Genomic DNA, 27,440 nt, shown 5'->3' with positions numbered 1-27,440 from the left:
GAAGGTGCACCCCACATGAAGGATGGTGGACATCAAAAGTGGGCCCCATATGATGGACATCCTACTTCGAAGGTGGGGCCCACACGATGGACACATCTAATGTGGATTCCACATCATTGAGTAGTGGACATTGAGGGGCCCCACAAAGAATAATTAGCATTGATGGCGGGCCCTACATGATGGATGACCTACATCAAGGTCAGCCCCATACAATGGACGGTCCACATCAAGGGTCAACCAAAACAAACGTCCGGATTGCTCTTATAATGGAGTTGTTGTAATCTTTAAAAATGATGTCAACTACTCCTAAAAAAGCTCTTATTTGAATGTTTTACCAAATATTCATATTTCAAATAAGAGCTTTTTATGGTTTTGAAAATGTGATTTACCAAACAAGCTTATTTAAAACGGGCTGAAACAAAAAGAGCTTATTAGATTAGTTCTTATTTGAAAAGCTCTTATTAGATTAGAGCGGAGATGCCAAACAAGGAGGTCATTCAAAGTAACTTGAGAGTAAGTCCCCATTGGAGATAAAATGTTGGGGAGCTGATTGAGATAGTTTGACCATGTGCTAAGAAAACCAAAGACGGCCCTACAAAAGGAAGAAATTTTGATGAGGGTTGAAGGGCCTGAATGGAGTATGAGTGGAAAACATGGAAGGACTTGGATAAAGGCAGTGACTGGTGAGAAAGGATATGAAGAGCTTTCTACTGACAGAATATTACAACTTTTGGTGAAATAGAATTTGTTAAGCCAACCCCAAATAGCTGGGACAAGTCTATGATGGTGGTGATGAATAGAAAATTCGAAGATTCCAAGACTCCTATGCTAAGGGGGCAGGCATAGGAATACATCTATTTCCAATTTTTAACTCACATCACAACACTATTTTTACTCACCTCACATTATTTTTGAAGCCCATGTGTGAGAAACGATCTCGATCTATTTTATTTTTTTATTTTTTTATTTTTTTTTGATGAAGAATCAATCCCAATCTGATATTGCAAAATACCAGAGCACATGCTGGATTTAGCATGAAAAAAGAAAGAAAGAAAGAAAGAAAAATTAATGCTTATATGTTTGGTGGAACAGACTCTTGCATTGATATTAACAGACATCAACCAATTCCAACACCTATACAATGTCAGAGAACATGATCCCTCATAAAAAACAGAAAATTTAAGAAATCAGTACACCGAAGATAAAACTAAATTCAGCAGAACTGTGCATTAAAATCCCTTTCCATATTAGTCTGAAAAGATACTGTTACATCTTAAATAGAACCTGTCCATGGGAATAGACCAATTTCAAACAAATAGCGACAACTCTTGCATCATGAATGACTTCTGCTGCCATCTCAATACAAATAATACCAGCAAGACGATTTTTCTAGCAATTCTGGGAGATAAGCATAAGATAATATGCTCTCAAAACGGCAGGCTACACAAAGGTCAGGATCATCATTACACTGCAATCTGCAATCCCACAAACAGGAACAACCAAATGCAATATGAGAGAATATTTCTCAATTTTAAACCAAAAGAGAAGGATTCAGAAAGTATTTACTAAAAACAACATAAATACAATAATTCCTAAATAAATTTTCAGACCCAAGCCAAGAGACTACAGCATTTTTTTATTTTTTATTTTCTTGAAAGGTAAATCTAATAACTTTTCATACATTATGAAAGAAACTTTAGCAAATCTAATGTGTTAAAAGCAAAAAAAAAAAAAAAAAAAGAACTCCTCAATTGATAGAACAATGATAGCTAAAATAAGAACCTCAAAACCTGATTGTTCGCTGGTGAAGCTCATGACCTCTTTGGAGATGGAGGGCTTGCTTGTCTCCAACATCACACAAGTGAGTCGACTCATACTCAATCACACAATTGAGGCTATTCTTAGCCATCACATTAGTGGTCTGGAAATAAACTGTGGGGGAAGAAGAGCAATGCTCAGATGGGAGAAAATTGCACTGATCACATGGCTCGCATTTCAAATCACCATGATTTTTTTGGTATGGCCTTTTTACATGGTGGCCCACCAGAACAACGGCTCTGATTCTCCTAAACACCTGCTGCATGTCTGGTAGAGTTGCTGGATATGAGCAAGCCTCCAACTCCAAAGATGATCATGAACCTCAGAAGCTGATGCCATATGTATATTCGCAACAAATCACCAAACCATTTCCTGAGAAATACAGATGCTAAGACTTAAGAGAAGTGCATACAAACAAGCAACCATAGGGATGTATCGAATTTCCTCAAACTTAGTTGTGAGCATTTGAAGAATTCTTGGCCAGCCATCCATCAGACTTAGAGGAGGGCGGGTCCTGCTGCCGGATGGGCAGCGTGGATACTTCAGGGTTCAATTTCATTTTACATTGTTGCAGAGAGGCAATTGAGTAGTTCTCAGCCTGGGGTTGAACTTTCCCCTAGTTTTTGACAATGGGCATGTGTGGCTTTTTTGTTTGAAAAACGGAATTGATATGAGCATCATGCAATAATTGGATTTCGAGTACGTAAAGCATTAAAAACAATTTCGTGGTGCAACTTTTAGCATGCATATCATCATTACTTCTCTTATCTTTTCTCCCAGCAATTTGCAAATGGCTTTTAAATGGAAGATAGGCAAAAGTTGTACAACTGAATGTTCACCGGACATTAGCATTCCTGTTCCACTGGGCCTTTAGAACTGGACAAGGCAGAGACCATCTAAATGCTTTGTTTTAATAAACGAATCAGATGCAATTTTTAGCATGGGCTTACAATGCAAGAGCACAGATTATTTTCCTGTTCAAGTATCACATTTCCACTGAGCAATTATATGATCCTTAAGACAAGGGCATATATAGTATCCTTGATCTCTCTCTATATAAGCGAAGCTCATAGCTTTGTGAAACAGAGCATCCATTGACAGGTCAAACCACAGATGGATTGATGCAATCACCCCACATCCCACACATGCACACTCCGCACATGTGTACAAGAAAAGCACCACTTTCCCTTTTTAGCTCATCACTACTTTCCTTTTCTTTCAAATCTCTACATTAGGAAATTTCTTTTTTCTTTCATTTCTTTATATTAGGCAAGAAGTAATTTTAGATCTTTCTTACTTGAGGACTTTCTTATTTAGTGCCTTCTTAATTACAATGCTTCTTTATTTAGATGGTTTCATATTTTCTCCGATCCTGGCTAGCTAGGAATTCTATGTTAGATTCCATAGCTTTTATTGCAGATTGTAGGGACTGATTATAAATAAGGCCTATGGCCTATGGCCTATGTAATAAGACAAGTTGATTGATATTTTTTGAGTAATTCTCGTAATTCTCTATGGTAGTTGTGGAAGAGGGGGAAGTGATCTCTAGTTCAAGACTAGAGGACTGTTGAGCTTGCTCACAGTCTTGCATTCGCGGTCTCTAGCATCCGGCTAGAGGATTGTTGGGTTCTTTCCCACAATCTCTTTCTTCTTTTCTTTGATCTATTTGCTTCTTCGGGGTTTGCATTATGGACCAAGTCCCAAAATCTCCACAAATTACACACCACTCTTTGACAGGTGACCTGAAGAGAGAGAGAGAGAGAGAGAGAGAGAGAGAGAGAGAGAGAGAGAGAGAGAAGCTGCAACAATCTGCATTAAACAGAAATGTCAAATTAGAAATCCAGGATCCTGCAATTGGAGAGATTTTTGGAGCATGGTCGATCCACTATGAGGGCCATCAAATCAATGATCTTGGATCCTGGATCCCACTTGTGCAAACTCAGCCTAAGGTACGATACATGTCCTCAGCACAAGAATGATATAATTCCTCTTGTCCATAAGCACCATTTATGTCCTGAAGCCTGCTAATTAGAAGGCCTTCTTCATAGAAAATCAGACTTTAGGGCGACTGTAGCCAGTGGCCATATATACGCAATATGCATGCTGGAAACAAAAGGACTAATGGAGTAAACTGCGAAGTGAACAATTCAACTCTAATCGAAACAAAACACAATGCAAGATAACTCTTTAAAAAAAATAAAAATAAATAAAGAATAAAAACTGCCTATCAAAAGAAGGCAACTTCAATTGTATCAAAATACACATCTTTCAAGCCAAAGGCTCCAAAATCTTTTCCGTAGAAATTCATAAGCCACCACAGATTGGGTTATATTTTTCCAGAACAACAATATATACCATAATTAATTTCATCATAGAAATCCCATAACTGCAGACGAATATTTTCCTTATAAATTCACATCGTGGAAGAGAGGGTCAATTACTAGCTACCTCTCAAAACGTTAACACCATTGCAACATTGAAGGATTTCCCAAGTTCTACAGTGAACACAATTTTCAGACGGGCATTACCTGATTGTGTGGCATGATCAATGTGGGTAGGTATCTCTATCTCGGTAGCTAGTTCCATGGGCAACCTGCAATTGAAAATAAATAAATAAATAATAAGTGATTATTTTTCAACTGAACATGCTTAACTGGGCAATAATTAGCAGTGTTGAAAGCTATATATACAGAGATTTTTTGGATTGCAAATACCTGTGCGTAACTGTCAGGGTCAAGAGAAAAGAGACCAGTAGGTTCGTACATATCAAGGGAAGTATTTGTGGCAACACCCCTAGTTTAGAAAACCATCCCAACATCAGATTATATATTTGTATCAATGATTTTTCTAGTGTTTACTGCTAATAGACAAAGGAAAACAAATAGTTTACTCACAAAATTCTGTCAGGGAATCCAAGTTGGTCCCCACCAAGTCCACCATGCAACCGCTGATTCTCGAGAATGCTCCTGGGAGGAGGATGCCCCCTTGCTATCCTACGTCGGGGATCATGCAGATTTATGCCATTCGTCATATTAACATTCCCTTCACAAATAGGATCTTCGTGAACGTTAGCACTGACTAGATTGCTAGGCTGTTGGACTGCCCAATCATCCTTTTTGGCAGCAACAACGTCTTCAAAGGCCTTGCGTAGGGCACGCATTGCCACAGTGTATATATTTTTAGTTGTTGCCCCTTCAGCTCCATATTTAAAGGCTTGACGGCAAATATCATCATATCGCAAGGTCCGAGATTCTTGACAACCACCTTGCATCTCAATCTCGTCTTCATCAGATGCAACTCTACTCATGGCATTTCTTGTCCACCGCTTCACAATGAAATGAGGTGGGAGCAACATGACATTTTTAATAGAAAAGACTCTCAATATATGCCTGCAAAGAATGCCTGAATACTCGAACATCTGACAACTGCAATTTGCTCTTACTTCCAAAACATTGAAAGTAACAGTGTAGGCAGTCTTCCCAACCCCAAATTCCACCACCCTATATGAGCTAATTGGCCCCTCTTCCTTAATAAGTTCTGCAATATGACGAAGACTTTGGAACAATTGCTCTTGAAATTCCAAGAACAGTGCTCTTGTATAAATTTCTGCTGCTTGGGTTTCCATAGGCAATCCTGTCTTCATAGGTTTAATGTCACTTATTTTAAGATCCTCTTCAAGTTCCTTTGCATACCGACTCTCTATAGCTTTCTCATACTGAGTAATAAATTCTTGCAAGGAGGTATGTGGACTAACGTACCCATCGAAATATGAGTTTATACTTCCAATTTGTAGGTTACTAGACATATTTGAAATTGACGTGTCCTGTAAGTACACTTGGACCCACTGTTCGCGGTTTCTGTTCAACGACTGAAGCCATTCATTCTCCTTAAGTTCATATTTATCAACAAGTGACCACCAACATTGTTCAAACTCATCAGTTAACTCACTTAGGCTGATGCATTTGAAGAAATCCACAGTGAAATCTTTATGCTTATCATCTACATGACCTAGCCGCTCCTTGAATTCTCTTAAGATGTGCCACTTGCAGAAGCGGTGAATGGTTCTTGGAAATACCTTTGCAATAGCTGATCCTATGACTGGATCTTGGTCGGTAACAAGTGCAACAGGATGCCGTCCTGACATTGCTTCAAGCCAGGTATTAAATAACCAAACAAGTGATTCTTCACTTTCATCCAGTATTAAAGCACAACCAAATAGGACTGGTTGTTTATGATGGTTCACCCCGATGAATGGAGCAAATGGCATCCCATATCGATTTGTCCTATATGTAGTATCGAATGTAACCACATCGCCAAAATGATTGTAAGACATCCTCGACCTGGCATCAACCCAAAAGAAATTGGTCATACGGTATTCATCATCAAGTTGCACAGCATAAAAAAAGGAAGGATTCTTCGCTTGTGTACGCTTGAAATAGTCCAGAAGATATTGACCATCTCTTCCAAGGGTCCTCCTTCGTAGACTAGGAACGTAGTTCGGGTTTTTCACAGCATTAGATATGCGCTTACGTGATCGAAGGAGAGGAACTTTTCTTGGGGCCTCCAACTCATGGTTATGCTCCTTCACAAATTTTATGACAACCCATTTCCCTGATTCTATCTTCTTGGCCTTAATCATTGCCTTGCAGCCTTTCCTTGTATGTGCCCGCTTGCTTGTGTGCTTCTTCCGACGGAAACCCTCTTTGGAACAAACAAACTGCAGACCAATAGTTGTCCCATCCCGCATCGAGCGGCGCCTCAAATTTGCACGGACACCAAAACCAACCCGCATAGCATATCCATAATAGAATGTCTTCACGGCCTCCTCGGAATCAAGTTCCATACCCTCGTATGGTTCTGTTGGCTCTATGGGCTCGGGTGCCACTGTTACCGGAAGATTTTCTACCAGGTCATCGGCCTCACGCACAGGAGCGTTGACATCCACCGTCACGCGGCATTCTACGGGACTCTTTCCTAACCCTGTACGAGATTCTTTCAATGCATTTCTTCGTCTTGTATTGCGTTCCATGTTGCAGTTTAGTAGCACCTACAAACATTCAAACTGGGGTTGGAATATAGCAAAAATCCAATGCATGGGACAAGGCTATCATTAACAAACATATTCATATTAGGCCGAGTTTCCTATTCGTTCCAAATAGGGAACTTCTCTGTTTGGAACTTTGTTTGTAGATGTATTCATAACAAATAGGGAACTCAGCCTCCATTCATATATAATACAACCAAAAGAAAAACCAAAAATAAAAATAAAAAATCATTGTGCATAGCAACATACATGCCAACAGCATGCAAGTTCCACTTATGCCCTCACACACCTCTATATGACTGCGCACAGTCCTAAGCCCCTCAGGCGGGCCTTCTCCCTCCCTCACACACCTCTATACAACTGCGCACAGTCCTAAGCTCATCAGGTGGGCCTTCTCCCTCCCTCCCTCCTTCACACACCTCTACACGACTGCACACAGTCCTAAGCTCATCAGGTGGGCATTCCCCCCCCCCCCCCCCCCCACCCGGCGAGTAGATCTGATTTTTTTACCCTTTTTTTTTTCTCAGAGTGCTGCTTGAGAGACCGTTTGACTCTCTCTGAATAGATCTGATTTTTTTTACTATGTTTTTTTTTTTTTTCCTCAAAGGGCTGCGCGAGAGAGGGTTTTGAAGAAAATAAAGGCTGCACAAGACAGGTGTAGGGCCCTGATGGACTGAGCTCCTGAAAACACAAAGCAGTGTGGGGCCTGCTGCGATGCCCATCTGACATCCACTCCATCTATCAGTTCTACTAGATGAGTTTAGGATGTATGCCTAAAAATGACGTCGATCCAATACTCAAATGGGCCACACCACAAGAAACAGTAGGGATTTAACGGTCACCATTGAAACCCTATTGGGGCATGCAAAAGTTTTGCGGCCCATTTGGCATCTCTTATCTAATCCAATAAGAGATACTCTAATAAGCTCTTTTTGTTCTAGCTCTTGTTTTACAATAAGCTTGATTGGTAAAATCACTTTTTCATAACCAAAAAAAGCTCTTATTTTTGAAATAAGCATGTTTGGTAAAACGTTCAAATTAGAACTTTTTTTATGGGTAGTCAATATCATTTTTAAAAATTACAATAACTCCATTATAAAAGCTATCCAGACCATTGTTTTGGTGGATCTCACCATGGATGGATTGTGCCCCAAAGGGCAAAGAATGGATGGCTATTATTCTTCATGTTTTAAGAAATCTGGGCATTGCCCCACTAGATCAATGGTCTTGATCAATGAACCATGGGCCATGCCAGCGTAGAATCGAGACACTAGGGCAGTACATGTCCCTTATTTCAAAAATGCCGAAATCTGCAATGTTCAGCTTCGCAACTCCTAAATGAATCACACCTGGTAATCTAGCCATCCTTTATGGCCATGTGTTTGTTGAATTTGGACTGTTGACTTTTTTTCAGTTCAATTGTCCCCTATTTGATGTTACCAATCAGACAAGTGGGACCATCCTTATAGTATTAATCCTTGGGTTATGAACCATCAGCAATGGGTTTGATGATTTGCATTATCGGGGATTGGAAAACATGTATGCCACAGGTACAGTGACTATGCGCATGTGTATTGATGGTCATGCTCTGCCAGCATATCTATGCTTTGCTCATGCTTCTTTCCATTTGAAGGAATCATCTATGTGCTGCTAATTCTCATTGTGTTCTTGCAAGTTATAAACCCATAAGATTTGTTACTTGTAGAGAGGATATTGAGCATGGATAGCATAGGGCGCTTACATTTTCAATATGATTGGGTGGGCCCATTGTCTCATAATCCCGAACATTGGTATGATGCATCACATCATAGATGGACAAAAACCTAAAAGAAGCCTTGATAGGAGTTGTGGCCTACAATTGACAGTTCAAAAGAGGAAAGCAACGGACCACGTTCAATTGGAAAAGGATCCCGAGATCGGTGGCTAGGATTGTATAATTTGACAGGCTTTTGGTCATGGCCCGATCCTCTGTAGGATATACAATAAACTCAGGTGGGCCATACACGACCCAACACCTAGGCCTGACCCCTCCTCTTCTTCTCTATTAGGGTTTGCAAAAAAAAAAAAAACCATCACCCCCACCCATGGCGGCCGACTGACGGCCATGGCAGCAACAAGCTTGAAGCACAGAGAGAGAGAGAGAGAGAGAGAGAGAGAGAGAGAGAGAGAACAATGACATCATATGAGATAGTGAGAAGGGGAAGACGAACCGCACTTTGCACCAAAAGTGCAGGTGGGAGGGACAATGCAATGGGAGTGATGGCGGGAGAGAGAGGAGAAGCCACGAGAGAGGGAGAGAGATTGCAAAGCGGATAAAAATGGGGTGGTTTTGAAATTTTTGAAAGCTTTAAAAGCCCTAAAACCCCACCCGCTCAAGCCAAATAAGAACTTAAACTTTTAAATTTTTTTTGTAAAAAGTACTCTCCTTTACTTACCGTTTAAGAGCTTTTTTGCTAGTTTCTTTAAAAATAAATAAATAAGTGGTAAAATTAGAGCTTTACCAAACAATCTAAAATCAAAATAAGACTTATTTTTTTAGCAATAAACCAAATAAGCTCTGATTAGTATCGATGCCAAACGGCCCCTTGAAGTAGGCTGATATTTGCATTTGCTCTTCATCATGGTGAGAATCACCCTATGGACATTTGCTCTTCATCATGGTGAGAATCACCCTATGGACATTTTGTATAGGAAATAAAAAGGTCATGGCCCGGGAGAGTTTCAATGGTGGGCGCTTACCTCACCATTGTTTAAAATAGTGTGGCCCACTCGTGGCTTGGATTTGCCTCATTTTTGGTCTCCCATCCTAACATGAGCTAGCAAAATTGATGGACGAAGCGGAGTTCACATGGACATCACAGAGGACACCATAGAGCTTTGGATCATAAGGTCTCACCCATATGACACACATAACTCTTTACGGAGTTATGTGATACTCAGGCTACGTACGATGCTTGATACTTAGACACTTAGAAATTGCACCTGTGGCATTTATTATCATAAATAAAACCGACAAAATTGTGCAGCCCATTGTTGCCAAATCATAGGGCCAAGATCAAACAATCCTAACCTTTGTTTCATGGACACTTGTTTGTGGAAATAGGACCATTGGAATTATTCACGTTTAATTGTCCAATAAATTTCCACCAATCCAATAATGAGATAATCAAGTAAGCTTCATTTTCATTTCATGATACATCTACACTTACCATAATTTGGATATATTAATTTGGCTACTTGTATGCCGCGTGTACAATATCTAAGTAATTTATTAGCGTCTGCGTATCATCATCACACTCCGCCCCTCCCATCCAATCCCGCCATGATAGATTTTTAGTTTCCCTGGAATGGCCAGAGTACTTTCCTAGTCCCCCAGCATGGCCTTCCTCGTCCTATTTTTTATCATTGCCCCATTCTCCTACAATCTGTGGAGAGAGAGCTGGGGACCAAAGCCATTTAGATTCAAAACATCTTAGTTCCATTCCAACGGTTTCTCTAAACTTATCTCCTCTTGGTGGAATTCCTTTCAGGTCTCAGGCAGCTCAAGATTCATCCTAAGTCATAAACGAAAATTGCTCAAACCGAACATGATAAAATGGAGAATGGAGACTCCAAGTGGATCTCGATGCTACTACTACTAACTCCATTTCTACCATTCAATCTTTTGATATTCAAGAGAGAGATAAGAAGACCATTCTTGAACCTCCCTGGAGACTTGAGTGGATCTCGATGCTACTCTCCTCTCTCCTGGTGTAGCTACTTCCTATGGGCTCTAGCCCGTAGCCTCCTGTCTCAAGTTGTATAGTTCTATTTCTTTTCTTCCTTTCTTGTTGCTTAGTTTTTAAGTTTTTGCTTTCTTTGTTGTTTTTTTTTTTTTGTTTTTGCCCATCTTGGGCCTCTGTGTTCTGTTTTGTTTCTCTTTTAATTGCATCCTTCAAAAAAAAAAAAACATCACACTCTGCCAATGTATCAAAGTTGTTCTCCTTGTTTCAATACTCAGGCAGCGCACAATAGTTGATACACACATAGAAATTTAGGGCCCATCGAGATGTGCGCAAGACATTCAATCGGTCCATTATATGTGATATAATGCCCTCCTAAGGTCCTAAACAACCTACAGATTAATTGATCAAGTTGCACTTGTTTCTAAAATAGGACCATTGGATATTCTTAATCTCTTATCCATGGGCCTGACTGATTAATCTCTAGTGTACATTTCAATGGTGTGGCCTGACTGAAAGATTAAGATCGGCCTGATTTTTCGAGGCCAGGAAGAAGATGGGATGGATGCACATGATAGATGGATTGGATGCATTGTTTGAATTATCTCTGATATTATTGTTATCTCTAGCTTGGCGATACCGATAACACTGGTAGCGATACCGATAAAATCGGTAGTTTTAGAAATTCCAAACATCAGCAATGTATCGCCAACATATCGATATCGCCAATATTTTCGATTGTGTAAATTCCAGGCGTCACTTGTATTGCCAATGTATAGATATCGCCAATTTATCGCCAATATTTTTGACTGTGTAATGACGATTGTATCACAAGTGTATCGGCGATATTTCAATAATATCACCAATGGAGAGATATCATAGAAAGTTTGTTTATTAAAAAAAAAAAATCTATTTCAAATTTTTTTTATGAGCACGTTATTGTATGTAGTTTTCAATTTGTCGTTGCTAATATTGATAATATCTCAATATTATTGTTATCACAACATGCTCAATATCAAGGCCACAATCTTTCATTTTCTTTCCATTTGTTGATGATTTCTCGGCAAAATATTGCGAGTTGCTGATATTTTGCAATATCGATGGATGATTGGATGGTTATATGAGATCAATGGGATGATTAGACCGTTTCTTATGATGACACATGCTATTAAGCCCCCATTAAATGGAAACTTATTGTGTATACATTCTTTTTGCAAATTTTTTATTTCTAAATATGCAAATATGTGTATTTTAGCATCTCCTGAAGTTTCCCTGAAAATTCTACCATTTCCCCATGTTTTCCAACAATTTTGGTTATCAACAATATCGATATTGTTTCTGTATCCCCAACCAGCGAAACTTGTAGCAATACCGATACTTTGAACACCGGATGCACTTGACACTAGATTAGCCATTGGCACCTTTTCGTGCAAATAGGTTAGTCTCTTATCCTTTTTTTAAAGAGAGAGACCTTGGTCACTTGTTTGTTAAAATAGGACCATTCGATACTATTAATCTATTATCACTAGGTGCTTGTTTGTTGAAATTTGACTATCCATTCATAGAATGCCTTTTAATCATCAACTAAGTATAGTGTGCCGCATACAAACCATCACACAATTCAAATATCACTTTATTTGTCCAATTGTTAGATGATCAAATTACTAGTTGTTCAATGTCAGGTTAACATGTCAAACAGGAGATTTCGGGCTCAGATATTTCGGAATCAGATTAACTTTAATGTCATAGCTACAACCAATATTTTAAATAGCGTGTAGCGTGTTTGGTATTGTTCAGTGCTCTATAGTGTAGCGTAAGCCACATAGTGTGTAACGTAAGCTACATGATACTTCTATTTTTTTTATTTTATAATCGGAAAAATATGATGAATGGTAAGAAAAAATCAAAAAATAACATTTAAGTATTTAACTATAGAAACAATGTAATGCAGGGGCATTCTCACACCGGGTTCGAGTGCGGTGACCCGTGGGATGCAGGGGCACAGTAGGGGTGGGCGGCCCGTGAGAGGCGGGTGGCTTGTGTGAGGCGGGTGGGTCGTGTGAGGCGATACCCATGTGATGTGGGGCCCACAAGGGGGGTTCGGTAGAGGTCCTAACCCATGCGATGTGGGGCCTGGGCTATGAGATAAAGGGATTAATTCGTCATGCTCTATCAGTTTGAGCTTTTAGAGCAAGTGGTTAATTGTCTTGCATCAAAGTGTTATCAGAGCAGACAGTCTCATGTTCGAGACTCCTCACCAACCACATGGCAACACTTAAAACCCACCATTGTGGAGTGGTGGCCCGCATGATGGATTAGACAGGTTAAATCCATACCGTACACACACCGTGGTGGGCCCCATGTGGGGTCGCGCCATAGAAAACAATGCACAGCCACCCAAACACCTTCGAAGAAGCATGAGTTGCATGCATGCCATACACACACCACAGCATACCACTTAAAACATTTAAAAAAAAAATTATGTAGTAACCCCTATCCTACGACATTGCTTAGTAACATGCCGTACACACACCAAAGCAGGCATCTAAATTTTAAAAAAATTAAAAATTAAAAATTAAAAAAAGGAAAGAAAGATGAGGAATACGAAGAACGAGAAGGAAACAAAAAAATTAAAAAAATTTAAAAATAAAATATTGGATAACAACCCCTATCCTCCATCTATCAAGCTTGAGAAGAGATTTAATTAATAAGAAAAACCGGATTTTTGAGCTTCATAGCCACACGGATGGGTAAAGGGGAAAATTTGATTTTCTCCTTCGTCTGAGCTCTAATGATGTTGAAAATATAGCAAATGGACCTTCTTGCAAGGTCGACTGATCAGCCAAAATCTTCCCTTCAATGGGGCTTCGTGGATCAAGAGAATCGAAGAAAGGGATTTAGGCATAGGGGTGCTTGTGTTGACTAGGGTTTTGAAAACCCTCCTCGAAAGCCCCTTCTTTTAAGTTTTGTTAAAGAATGAGTTCTATTAAATGATATGGCATAAGTCCACAATTATACACGTGGAGGCCCATTATTAGATGGTTACGATCATCCGATATGGTTATAAGTATAAAATTCTCCATCTCCCACTATTTTGATGGTTTGGATAGCTCAACATCATTGCCACATGTGGAAGAATAGTCACCATCATTTTACATAGAAACTAGAAGTTACAGTTTAAGAAAATGTATTTTTAAAACATATATGTGTGTGTGTGCGCGCGCGCGCGCTCTACATACACTACATGCTATGTAGCTTGTAGCGTATCTCTACATACACTTGTAGCATGCGCTACGACCCTTGTGGCGTACAAAATGTGTTATGCGCTACTCAGCGTTATAGCTACACTAAGCTACAGACACTATTTGAAACACTAGCTACAGTAGCCTCAACTGGCGCATTAGTGAAGAACCACAACATCTACAAAATTGGGCAGGCACTGTTGTCATGTGCGATCGCATATGCGCATATATTTGGCCCGATCACATATGCGGCGGTGGCATATGCGATCCCTGCACATATGCGATCGCATATGCCACATGTGCCACATATGCGATCGCATACTGGCCAACGGTCAGATTTCTAACCTTTTTTTTTTTTTAATCCGGATTTTTACTCTATATTATATATATATATATATATATATATATATATATATATATATATATATATATATATATATGCATTCTAAGCATTCCTACTTACAAAAAAAGCTCAAACTCTCTCTCTATTCTCTATTTCTCTTACTACATCCTCTCTTACTAAGCACTTTACATTTTACAATCTACATTCTACGTTCCATCCACTCCTCTCCATCCATATTCCATTTCCATATTTCTTTTCTTTCAACTTTCAAGAATCAAGAGGGTACAACAAGAATCAAGATTCAAGAATCCAAGATACATGATACATGATACATCATTCATACCATCCATATTCAAGATTCAAGATTCAATATCAAGAGTCAAGAGACTCCTCACTCCTCTAATCCTCTCCAATCTCCATCCACTAAGTTTTCTAAGTTCTAAGTTTCTAATTCTAAGTTTCTAACAACTTCTTTCTATCATTTTATATATATATATATATATATATATTGTTTGTTAATTGATTTGTTAGTTGTTACATACTTTGTTAATTGTTAGTTGTTACATACTTTGTTAATTGTTAGTTGTTACAACTTACAAGTGACAAGTTACAACTTACATTACAAGACTACAAGTTACATCTTACAAGTACAAGTTACAACTTACAACAAGTTACAACAAGATTTCAAGATTACAAGTACAAGACTACAAGTTACAACAAGATTTGAAGTTGGGAACCTCTTTTAGATTTGTTAGTTGTTACATTTGTAATTTTACTTTTATTTGTGTGTAAATCTCTCTCTCTCTCTCTCTCTCTCTCTCTCTCTCTCTCTCTCTCCTTTTCTCTTTCTACAAGTGTAAGTGTGTAACTCAACTCTCTCTCTTTTTCTCATTTTCTTTTCCCTCTTATTCTCCCTTTCTACAAGTGTAAGTGTATAAGTGTAACTCAACTCTCTCTCTCCCTCTTCTTCTCCCTTTCTAGTTTCTACAAGTGTAAGTGTGTAAGTGTGTGTGTAAGTGTAAGTGTGTAACTCTCTCTCTCTCTCTCTCTCTCTCTCTCTCTCTCTCTCTCTCTACTCTTTAGTCTTTACTCTTACTTACTCTCTTAGTCTCTTAGATCTACTTCTTTCTTACTTCTTAGTTCTTCTTCTCATACTTCTTAGTCTCTTACTTTACTTTTCTTTTTATTTGTAGTTTACTTTCTAGTTTCTAGTTAGTAGCTAGCTAGTTACTTTTTAGTACTAATAATACACACACACTACCACTATCCACCATCATAATGTCTTCTTCCCAATCTTCCTCTTTGAAGCCCAAGTCAAATGACCCGAGTTGGAAGTATGGGCACTACCGTAGTGCTACCGAAAATACTCACATAGTATGTGAGTTATGTGGGTTTGTGAGTTCCAGTAGCATTGTAAGGCACAAGCAACACCTTGCACATTTACCGAGGTCAAATGCAAAAGCATGCGACAAAATTACTCCAGAAATCCGAAAGGAGATCGTGGAGTAGATGGAAAAACAATCAAGAAAGAAATGCGATAGTGCCCTACGTCATGAAGAATATATGGAACAAGATGCATATGAAGATATAAATGTAGTTAATCTAAATGAAACTAGTCCCACTCCCCCTACTTCAACAGGCCAGTCTAAACCACAAGTACAACCATCGAAAAGAGCCCGAGGGCATGGGCCCATAAATAGATGGTGTAGACCACACCCCGAGAATGTGGTCGACCAAAGTGGTAAAGGGAAAGGGCCGGCTCAAACAACTTTAGAGAACCGGTATAAACAAAAAGATAGGAAAACCACAATTCAATATATTGCTAAGTGGTTTTACCAAACCGGCATTGCTTTCAACGCCGTTAAATCGAAAAGCTTCAAGGTAATGATTGAGGCTGTAGGTCAATTTGGACCTGGGCTTAAACCTCCTTCATATCATGAAATGAGGGAGACATGCCTAAAAACTGAAGTTGAATATACACAATCCTTCATAGCTGAATATAGGGAATCATGGAAAATATATGGTTGTTCAATAATGGCCGATGGATGGACCGATAGATCCGGTCAGTCTCTCATTAACTTTTTGGTAAATTGTCCAGCTAGGACAATGTTCTTGAAGTCAGTGGATGCGTCGGGCCATTCACACACAGGAGAATATTTGTTTAACTTACTAGATAGTGTAGTTGAAGAAATGGGAGAGGACTACGTTGTACAAGTAATTACAAATAACGCAGCCTCGTATGTAATGGTCGGTCTTCTTATGGAGAAGAGGCGACGTTTATTTTGGACCCCCTGTGCGACCCATTGTATTGATCTTATGTTAGAAGATATAGGTAGATTATTTATAAACGTGATTGCAAGGGCTAGAAGAATCACGGTCTTTATGTACAAACACGGCATTCTTCTCAGTCGAATGAGAAAACACATTGAGGGTAACTTGCTACGTCCAGCAGTCACCCGTTTCGCTACAGCCTTTTTAACACTACAAAGGCTACATGCAAAGAAATCAGAACTTAGAAGATTTATAGTGTTGGCCGGTTTTACAAGTGAGCCTTGGTCAAAGAAGGCTGACGGGAAACAGGTTCAACAAACAATTCTTTCTCAAAGTTTTTGGACTCAGGTGGTAAAGGCACTAAAATCATCCAAGCCCTTAGTCTCTATGTTGCGATTGGTGGACGAGGATGAGAAGCCTGCAATAGGCTACATATATGATGCGATGGAGAGGGCGAAAAATAAGATCATGAACCATTTTAACTATAGAGACTGTGATTACAGGCCAATTTTAGATGTTATAGATAGAAGATGGGACAGCCAAATGTCATCCCCATTGTATTCGGCTGCTTACATCCTTAACCCATCCTGTTTATTCGCTTCTGCTGATCCAGCAGAAGCACTAACTATGCATATGGTTGGATTTATTGATGTCTTGGAAAGAATGATTCCAGATAGAGGAGAATAGGACAAGATCTCAACTTTGCTGGACTTCTACACAAAAAGTGAAGGGATATTCTCAAGGGATATCGTAATAAGACATCGGACAATGAAATTACCCAGTAAGTACTTCTATGAATGAATGTTACTATGTTAGTGTAGGCATGTCAACAGTAAACTGAACTCTTACAAAAAGTTTTTCTACAAAGTGCCTCTAATAGATCTAACGATTCTAACCTATACTAAAACTGTTTTTCTTAGCTGACTGGTGGGCTGCCTATGGAGTGGACCCGAACAGGAAGGATCCAGCTCTAAAGAAGCTGGCTATGAAGATTCTTGGACTCACGTGTTCTGTCAGTGGTTGCGAGCGCAATTGGAGCACGTTCGAGTCGGTAAGTAAAAGTTTAGACTGTTTAGTAATTGTTTTGTTTTTTTGTAAACTTTAATTTTTTAGTGGCCTGAGCTAAATTAATTACCTAAATAGCTAATGCCAAATGCGCTTTCTTTCTTGCAGATTCATACCAAAAAAAGGAATCGCCTTGAGCAAAAAAAGCTCAACGACTTGGTTTTCATTCAATACAATCAAAAATTGCGAGAACGATTCCAAAGTAGGAAAGAAAAGCCCGGCTTCTTTGACCCCATCTGCTTAGATGAGTTGGATGCAGATAACGAGTGGCTTGTAGAGACGGAGGACCCGGTATTTGCTGGAGAGGATCTGATATGGGCACAAGTTGAAGATGTCGCATATGAATCGACACCTAGTGAAGGTAGTAGTACCACTCGAAGGCAAAGGACGGGGGGAAGCCGAGGGGCGAGTAGTAGCCGTCAACCCGTTGATGAGATTTGAGGAGATTGAAGAAGAAGAAGGTGATAATAATAATCAAATTGAAGATCATCCACCATTGAATGTTGATGAAGTATTAGTACGTACAGATGATGAAGAAACGGAAGAAAAAGAAGTATATGTGGAAGAAGGAGATGACTCAAATGATGATGATGGTGGTGGTGGTGGTGGTGGTGGACTTGGTGGTGATGTGCCACAATGGATGCTAGATCAATGTATATCATGATTATTGATTAATGATTAGATAAATAATAAATACATAACTTCTTAATATTGTTTAATGGTTGTCTTGTCTCATAAGTCTAAGTGTGTCGATGTTGTCGATTGTTTGTTGATAACTTGATATTGAATCATTGATAACTTGATATATTATGTATTGTATTTGTATCACTATCATGTACATGTAGTGTTGAATGTTGAATATAGATATTTCATATTTCATATTTCATATTTGTTATTGTTATTTGTTAAATGTATGTAACTACTAGTACTAACTAAAATGTTAATTGTTAACGTTAAGATCATTTAAAAAGTTAACTATGTTGTAATTTGTAAATTACTAAATTGTAAATGTATGATGCATGTATCATGTATGGAGTATGGTTTTATTTTTTTTACTTAAATTAAATGTATTTCATGTCCCAATGACATAGAATAATTTGTTTTGATTTTTCTGATTATTTTTTTTTTTGAATTTTTTCTGATTTTTCTGATTTTTTTTATTTTTTTGAAAAAATGCAAAAATATATATATATATGCAACCGCATATGCGATTGTGCGATCGCATATGCGCACAAGCATATGCAATCGCACAGGAACGCATATGCTATTTGACAACATTGTGAGCAGGCACTCAAGCCGGAGATGTAATTAATAATGAACTAGGATCAAAATGATGTAATTGCATTCAAATGCATATAGAGGCTTTCTTTCGCCTACAAAGCATGATACAAAAGAAGTGTAAACAATTTGGAGTGTCTTTAGAAAAAGAATTAGTAAAGTTTCTATATACAAATAGCCATCATGTCAAGAACCATGTTATCCAACACCATTGCAACCATTCCATAGAAACAATTAGTCATTACTTCAACATGGTACTTAACACAATCATTGGGCTACACTGTGAACTTCTATAACCACCCGAGAATAGGGTGCCTCCCAAAAAAGTGAATAGTACACGGTTTTTCTCGTACTTTCAAGTTAGTAGGTATTTTCCAATTTATTTCCCCTTTAAAAAAAAAATAATTAAATAACCTATAGCTATAGTTTCCTCTTTTAGGGTTGTGTTGGAGCTATAAACGGCGCATATTCCAGAAATAATCACTTTAAAAGAGCAAGCCAAGTGGCGTAATCAAAATAGATTTATTTCTGGGAAGGAAGGATCAGCAATGGGTTTATGGATATTGGCAAATGCTCTCACACAAAATCATAAATTGATTATCCAAAAGGTAATAACTCAAGTCAACCCATACAAAACTATTAATTGGTTAATATGTATATTACAATTTAATAACTTGTAGTCTATGCTCACGTAGGCAAATACTATTTAGTTAATGCTGGTTTCCAAACATGCCTAGTTTCTTAGCACCTTTTCATGGAGTTCAGTATCATCTAAAAGAATTCAGTCAGAGTTGTGAGCTTACAACGAAGAAAGGATTGTTTAATTTTCATCATTTGTCATTGGGGAACGCCATAGGACGTGCGTTTGAAATGTTGAAGCTATGATTTCTTATATTGAAGACAACCCTAACTTATCCAATAAATACACAAGTCAAGATAGTTTTTGCATGTTGCATCTTACATAATCATATTATGAACGAGAGTCGTGATCCAAAGCGTGATTTAGATATTGTCAATGAAAGCAATAACGAGGAAGATGAAGATTGCGTGGAGGGGTGAAGGTTGCAAGGAGGAAGTTTAAAATAGGAAGGGAGAAAACGAGGTGGAATAGAAAATGAATCTGTGAGAGCTAGAAGAGAAACAGAAATGGAAAACGTTTAGAATAGGGCTTACAACCAGTGTTTGAATATCGATATTGCGTTATGTATCACAACCTTGGGATACAAATACGTATCGGTTATCGCATGGGATACATCATTTGTATTGGATAATTTATCGCACTTTTTGGGAAACATAGGGAAACATTGGGAAATTGGTTGAATTTTTCAATGAAACTTCAGGGATTTTAGAAAAGACCTTAATACACACATTTAAATCATAACATCTCAAAAAAGAAGTACACATAATAGGTTTCCTTTGTGTAAGGTCCTAAGCTATGCGTTGTCTAACTAAACTAATGCAACTATAATCAAATTGAATGCATAACATTTAGAGTCTATGTAATGATCATTTCATCAAACACTCCTAAATACTTCAAAATTAGTCCCAATTGACAGCTAGTTAAAAGGAAATTTCAAAAAATATATTTTTTAATAATTCTTTTATTAATTTTTATTTAAAAAATTATTTTCATTTTTCAAAATTTGACAAGGTCTTAATAAATCAGTAGATCGGCCCTCATACATACTTCATTTCATGTTTGGAGTGCAACATTGCAAGTAATTTGGGAAATTTCGAATTTTTCCAATTTTCCCCAAATCTAACCACCTACACTCAAATTTCAAAATTAGAATGTATATGATGATCATTTCATCAAATACTCCTAAATACTTCAAAATTAGTCACAATTGACAACTAGTTGAAGGAAAATTTTGAAAAAAAAAATGGAGAACATGAAGAACCAATGGATATTGAAATCAAAGTTCCAACTCTATGATTTTTCATGCAAAACATGAATAACCAGTGGATTTATAACCATTTGACACAGATTTAACATAATTTGGAAAAATAAAAGGATCAGAAATTGAAAATCCTCATCGGATCGAACATGTGGGATATATCGGCACTACCTGTGCGTTTGATATCGCATGGGTGGGATACAAGATATATTGTGGGATATATTGGCCGATATCATCGATATTTAAAACATTGCTTGCAACATCCATGTAAGCACACTGAACCTGGATAGAATGTCAATTGATTGTTCTCCGAAAAATGTTTCTTTAAGAATGTCAATGCTAACTGTATTGTGTGAACTTATTATTACTTGACATATAAATGCATTTCGTGTTTTATGTAATATTCCTAGCACCATTTATATCTTGCTTCTTTATAACTTATCTTACTTGCAAATTTGAAATTTTGTAAGGCATGTCGCAAAATTCAAAAGCAAACAACAACGGCCAAAAGGTACAGATCAATTGGACTTCATATATGAATGAATGCATGGTAAACCTACTGGTTAATGAAGTACATTTGGGGAAAAAGTCAGACCATTGTTTTAGAGAAGCTACAATGAATGAAGTTGAAACGACGGTGGAAGAGACATTTTGTGTACATGTGACAGTTGAGAGTTACAGAAACTGTTTATGGACTTTGACGAAAAATTACAACTTAATCACAATTTCAATGAACAAAAGTGGCTTCGGTTGGGATGAAGAACGAAAATGTGTGACTAGCATTCTTTTAATAATAAAAAAATTGTGTGTGACTACTGATGCAGAAGTTTGGGCTGATTCCATTAAGCTTAATAAAAAGAATATCTCGTGTTTAATACATTTTTTCATAGAATAGTTATGAAGAATATCTCATTTTTAAACTTCGTTGTCATTAAAAATAAAAATAAAATAAAAAATAAAAAATTGAAGCCCAAAAATAAGCCATTTTCACTGTTCAAGGAGTTTGAGATAATATGAGGAAACAATTATGCTACGAGAAACACATCATGCACACCAGCCGAAACTAACGAAGAAGAGATCCGACCATATCATCCTATGGATGACATCCCATTATCCCCATATCTATCTGACGCATATCCACCATTTACACCCATGCATGATGCATTTTCGTATGGGACCCATCCTCAACCTCAATACTCCGGGTAAGTGGGCATCCAAATGTAGGAGCCTCGGCTCCAAGGCCAATGATGAAGAAGAAAAAAGTGACTCCTATAGTGGGTGCGATGCATAAATTGGATCGCCTTTGTGATTCAATAATAGATGATACATCTGCTTTAAAACTGACATGTCGAAAAAAGTGTGGGAGTTGGAGAATATGGCAACTATCGATGATGAAATGATGTGGAGGGCCAATAAATACCTACGAGATGACTGCATTTAGCCGTAGTGTTCCTTAAAGTTGGCGCTAGCCTTAAATATACATGGTTGGAAAAAATGATTCCCCAATAAATATTTTTATGGATGTATTTTATGGTTTGTATTTGGACCCTGGTTATTAAAATGTATGTTTAGACCTATTATTATAATTATTATTTGCTTGTTGCTTATATTAAGTAGTTGCTCCACATTACAAGTATTTTGAATCTATGAGCCCGATTTTGTGGTCCACATTACAAGCAATTTGATTTAGCCTACAAATCAGCTCAAAGATTCATCTAGATGGGCTCAACCCAATTGCATGTCTTATGTCAAGATTTTTCTTTTGTGATTTGAAGATTTTGGAGTGATTCCTTACTACAAGCTGTGTTTGGAGTGAACACACAATTTCTTACCTCTAAACACTTTAAATGCTATCCAAACACTTTTTTAAAAAAAAAAAGAAGAAGAAGAAGACGTTTACCCATAAATGACTAAGAACTTGTATCCAAACAAGCAACAAACAAATAACTTACACCTGCAAGTCGCTTTCAAGTGAAAGTCACAACTTAAAAGTTACAAGCATCAAACAACCCCTATTTTCTCGGATGCGGGTTGCATGGCGACCCCAACTCCACATAGCTACAAAGTGTCAGGACTCTATGGGGGGCCCACCCTGATGTATGTGTTTTATCCACACCGTCCATCCGTTTAATCGTTTTGCCAACTCAAATTAGAGCATAAGCCTAAAATTGAGGCATATCCAAAGCTCAAGTGGACCACACCACAGGAAACAACAAGGATTGAACATTTACCTTTGAAAACTTCTTACAGGCCACAAACGTTTTGGATTAAGCTGATAAGCAAGGCATTCAGCTAGTTACAGTGTCGATGTCAACTCTTTATAGAGGTGGGCATTTTGGACCCGATCCGGTGGATCTGACCCAACTCAGTACCGTTCCGAACAGAACCGACGGCTTAGATCGACCTGATCGAGTCTGTCAACCCATATCCGATCGTATTTCGGGTCGGGTCCGGATAGAGGTTGATCCGGACCGATCCGACCCGGATACCCGAACCGAAAGGATCCGGCCCGAACCGACCAAACCCGACCCGAAGCCTAAGGAGGATTTTAATAGAGGATATCCGATCATTATTGTTTTCCTGTAGTGTGGTCCACCTGAGATTTTTATTCCTCTAATATTTTGAATCAAGCCTTAAAATGATCTGTAAAAATGGATGAACGGCATCGATGAAATACATACATCACAGTGGGGCCACAAATCACCGAACAGGGAGTAGCCAATCCGTTCCCGCTGAAACTCATCCTCTCAGAAGTCGGACGTGGACCACGTGGTCCGTCAGTACCACACGCCAGCTACTGCACTAGCCTCAAGCTAGCTAGCTAGTTCCATGCGAGGGGACAGATTGGCTGCTCCCCTGGTCAGTGCTCTGTGGGCCCCACCATGATGTATGTGTTTCATCCATTCTATTCATACATTTTTACAGATCATTTTATGGATTCATAAAAAAAAATGATAGGTATGTAAATCTTAGGTGGACCACACCACAGGAAAACAGTAATAATTGGATATCCATCATTAAAATCCTCCTAAGGTCCACTGTACTGTTTATTTGACATCCAATCTGTTGATTAGGTCATAAAGACCCAGATGAAGGGAAAAAATAAATATCAGCTAGATCCAAAACTTTATGGCCCCCAAAACGTTTTTAATGGTCAACGTTTATTCAACACTGTTTCCTGTAATGTGATCCACTTGAGATTGAGATATATCTCATTTTTTTTTCATATCATAAAATGATCTATAAAAATAGATGGAAGGCATGGATGAAACACATACATCATGGTGGGGCCCACACAGAGCACCGACCAACAACCAATGGCTGGTGGCATCGTGGCAGGGGGAGTAGCCAATCCGTTTCCGTGTGAGGACGAGACTAACGCTCCTCGAGCTCCAAGTTGTACGAACGGTTCAAAGGAGATTAAAGTTATATGGGCCCCACAATGATGTATTTATTATATCTACACCGTTCATGTATTTTTAAAGATCATCATAGAGTATTATCTAAAAAATGAATAATATCCAAAGATCATCTGGACCACACCACAAGTAGCAGCAACGAATGATTTTCACCATTAAATATTTCATGTGGTCCACTTAATAGTTAGATCTATCTTATTTTTCATCTCAAGCCTTATGACTAGCTCGCCAAAAGGATGGATGGTTTAGATATAACACATACCCCATAATGAGACCCACATAACTTGCTAAGGTCATTACAGCAAGTCCCCACTCACTATATATATATATATATATATATATAAAGTCACCACTCACTATGCTTTTGTGCAGTGCACATTAATATATATGTTCGGTAAAAACACGAATATGGTAACAGATAGTTTTTTTCAGAGCCATGTGGGGCCTACCTTGATGTATATGTTTTATCTAAGCCGTTCATCCATTTTGAAATATCATTTTAGGCCTTAAGCATAAAAAGGAGATATATTAAAGGCTGCAGTGAACCACACTACATGAAATAGTTGGATTAAATTCCTACGATCCGAACCCGATCCAACTAGGCTCCCTGACCGAGTCGGACTCGGTTCGGGTTAGGCTAACCATGTATCGGATCGGCCCGAGTTAGATAACCCGGACTCAGTTCCGGATCGGATCGAGTTCGGGCAAGGCCATTGAGTTTTCGGATCTGGTCGAATTGGAGTCAATCCGGGCTGATCCAGACCGATGCCCAGCTCCAGCTATTTACGAGATATAAGGAAGGAAATATCTTTCTCAAAAAGAGCAAGAGCTCGCTACAAGCTAGCTGAGGCTATCAGAGGCTATCAAGGAAGGAAGAAAGTTGCTAGCAATTAGCCCTTGCTTATAGTTAGGCAACTAGCCTATTGGTGTAAAGAGGAGGAAATGCAAGAGTGTTCTTCAGTCGTAACGTATAGGACTTTCCTATTATAACAGGTTGTTCAAAAGGATCTCCTGTTCTTCGATCAAATATTCTGTTTTTCCCAGATACTGATGTTCCACCTTGCAAATAGGACATATCTTGTCTAGGCAAAAAATTTGAAATGATATCTTTATTCCCATGTCTTCCATCACACATCAATAACTCAATCCCTCCCCCCCATAGGAAATTTTAGACAAGTTTCCTTTGCAATGGATACTTGAATGCCAAGTATGGCCCATAATAATCTTTCGAACTTCGATTTAATCAAGCAAAATGAAATTTATGAAATATAATTAAAAAGGAGGGAGGGAGGGTTATCCACCTTTGTATAATTTTTTCTTAGCTATTCCTCTTTTTTTTTGCTTTAGTCATGCCTATTCACTAATGCTCCCACATGATCCCATATCATATAACGACAAAAAATTTCTTCTCTTCTAATTACATGAGACAAATAGAAAGAAAGGAAAAAAGATCGAGTGAAATAACTAGTAATTGCTGGGATTACCATCAATCAGATGGTTTCTGTTGGGACTCTACCAATAAATAAGGGATCAATCTTGCTTATTGTTTGTACTCCTATTGAAAACCAAAGAATTTTTTTCCTACTTCTTTATTTATTCCCCCACCCACACTTCATTTCTTATCCATGTAGCGCTAATCCAGTACAAGTCTTTGTTCTCTATGTAGTGCCAATCTTCTCTGGGCTTGGCACGGAGATGGAGTGGGCAAATCTAGAAAAGCAGTTTGGAGACTCCTTGTGGTGACGAATTTTTGGCTTATTTGGAGGGATCAGAACAGTCGGTGTTTTCAAAACAAGGGATCTCTTATGGAAGAGGTCATAAGTGAAGAACATTGTTTTGGAACGGGCATCTTTTGTAAATGCAGCAAAGTTCGCTAACCTTTCTTCCTTTTTTAAGTCGTAATGTTGGGTTGTTTTCTTTTCCTGCAAATAAATATCACTGTGGCCCCTAGGAAGGTTTCAATGGTGGACACCATTATCCCCACTGTTTCATGTGGTGTGGTCCGCTTAAGTTTTGGATATGCTTCAATTTTGGGCCCATGTACTAAAATGAGTTTGCAAAACAGATGGACGGCGTGGATAAAATATATACATCATGGTGGGCCCCACAGAATCTTCACACCATGTAGCTACGTGGTGTTGGGGTCACCATGCAATCCCCATCCTAATTTCTCACACAGCATTATACTACCAAATAATACCCATTATTTCCAGAAGGTGTTTGTCTATGTTTTGTAGTCAAGTTTCCATTTCATGATGGCATTGCTGTTATATAAAAGCAACACTAGTTACAGGTTATGGGGATAGGTCATAGCCCTATTTTTAAAAACCATTCGCCGACTGATGAGTGGACGGGCCTGATTTCCATCTCCACTGTGGGGCCCGCCTCATGCATGGCAGCAACGCCGCACAAATTGCTACATGTGGCTGCGCAATAAGGCATCTCATGAGCTTTGCCGAACTCCGTATCGAATTGCAAGCTTGCAAAAGCGATCAATCATTTACACATCACAACCAATTCTACTTTCCAAGGAAAGCAAAATGCTATTTCTACGCCCGCCCCGCTTGATTTGCTCACCTCCAGTTTTCATTTTGAGAATCGAAAAACAGTACGAAAGTGTACTATTTCAATTCCCAAAAAGTGAAAATTGGGTATGAGAAAATCAATCAGGGTTTGGTGCAAATATCAATTTCTCTCCAGAAAATTGCAGTAGGTCCCGATTAAGCAAAGGACGGGCAATCCATGCCGAAAAATCCCTAAGAAAATTACTGAAAAGGGTAGTTGGATCGAAAGAAACCCTAGAAAAAAGGGAGGGGTGTGGATTTGGGTTTTTCTCGCGAATCGTGCAACTGTTTCAGAGATGAAATGAAGGGTGAAATAGTAATTTGAGGAGTAAGGATGTAAGTGTTGTGGTGCTGAATGTAAATAAGAGGAAAAGAAGGGGCTAATGATCTGAAAGCTGCATGTCGGAGTAGAGAAGAAAGAAATGAGATGAGGAGTACCTGTTCACGGTGAGACGAATCGAAAGAGAGTGCGTCGCGGTATTTTTTTTCAAAATGGGAGGGATTTGGAGGGAGGGAGAAAAGCAGACGGCGAAATACGAAGTCGATTGCAACTCTTTATAGAGGTGGGCATTTTGGACCCGATCCGGTGGATCTGACCCAACTCAGTACCGTTCCGAACAGAACCGACGGCTTAGATCGACCTGATCGAGTCTGTCAACCCATATCCGATCGTATTTCGGGTCGGGTCCGGATAGAGGTTGATCCGGACCGATCCGACCCGGATACCCGAACCGAAAGGATCCGGCCCGAACCGACCAAACCCGACCCGAAGCCTA

At 38.7% G+C, this 27,440-nt stretch overlaps 2 protein-coding genes across 3 annotated transcripts; one reads left to right on the top strand and one right to left on the bottom strand.

Annotated features, from left to right (window-relative positions):
* Positions 1-1,202: 1,202 nt before the first annotated feature.
* On the bottom strand, positions 1,203-27,213 carry LOC131254710 (protein FAR1-RELATED SEQUENCE 5-like). The gene is made up of 5 exons (XM_058255413.1): positions 27,103-27,213; positions 4,713-6,865; positions 4,533-4,611; positions 4,347-4,411; positions 1,203-1,475 (listed from the first exon to the last, which is right to left on the bottom strand). Exons 2-4 carry the CDS (start codon positions 6,845-6,847, stop codon positions 4,364-4,366), a joined length of 2,262 nt encoding a protein of 753 aa, XP_058111396.1. The 5' UTR covers positions 6,848-6,865; positions 27,103-27,213; the 3' UTR covers positions 1,203-1,475; positions 4,347-4,363.
* LOC131254713 (uncharacterized) lies at positions 15,920-17,961 on the top strand. 2 transcript variants are annotated; one of them, XR_009175819.1, is made up of 3 exons: positions 15,920-17,221; positions 17,361-17,491; positions 17,614-17,803. XR_009175819.1 is itself a non-coding variant. In XM_058255428.1 (3 exons), exons 1-3 carry the CDS (start codon positions 17,209-17,211, stop codon positions 17,944-17,946), a joined length of 477 nt encoding a protein of 158 aa, XP_058111411.1. In that variant the 5' UTR covers positions 16,961-17,208; the 3' UTR covers positions 17,947-17,961. The 2 variants fall into 2 exon arrangements, 1 of the variants encoding a protein (XP_058111411.1); XM_058255428.1 differs by having other exon boundaries at positions 16,961-17,221; positions 17,614-17,961.
* Positions 27,214-27,440: the final 227 nt, after the last annotated feature.

Source organism: Magnolia sinica, chromosome 1, assembly GCF_029962835.1.
Source record: "Magnolia sinica isolate HGM2019 chromosome 1, MsV1, whole genome shotgun sequence".
Taxonomy (NCBI): domain Eukaryota; kingdom Viridiplantae; phylum Streptophyta; class Magnoliopsida; order Magnoliales; family Magnoliaceae; genus Magnolia; species Magnolia sinica.
This window is presented reverse-complemented; position numbering and strand designations above follow the sequence as displayed.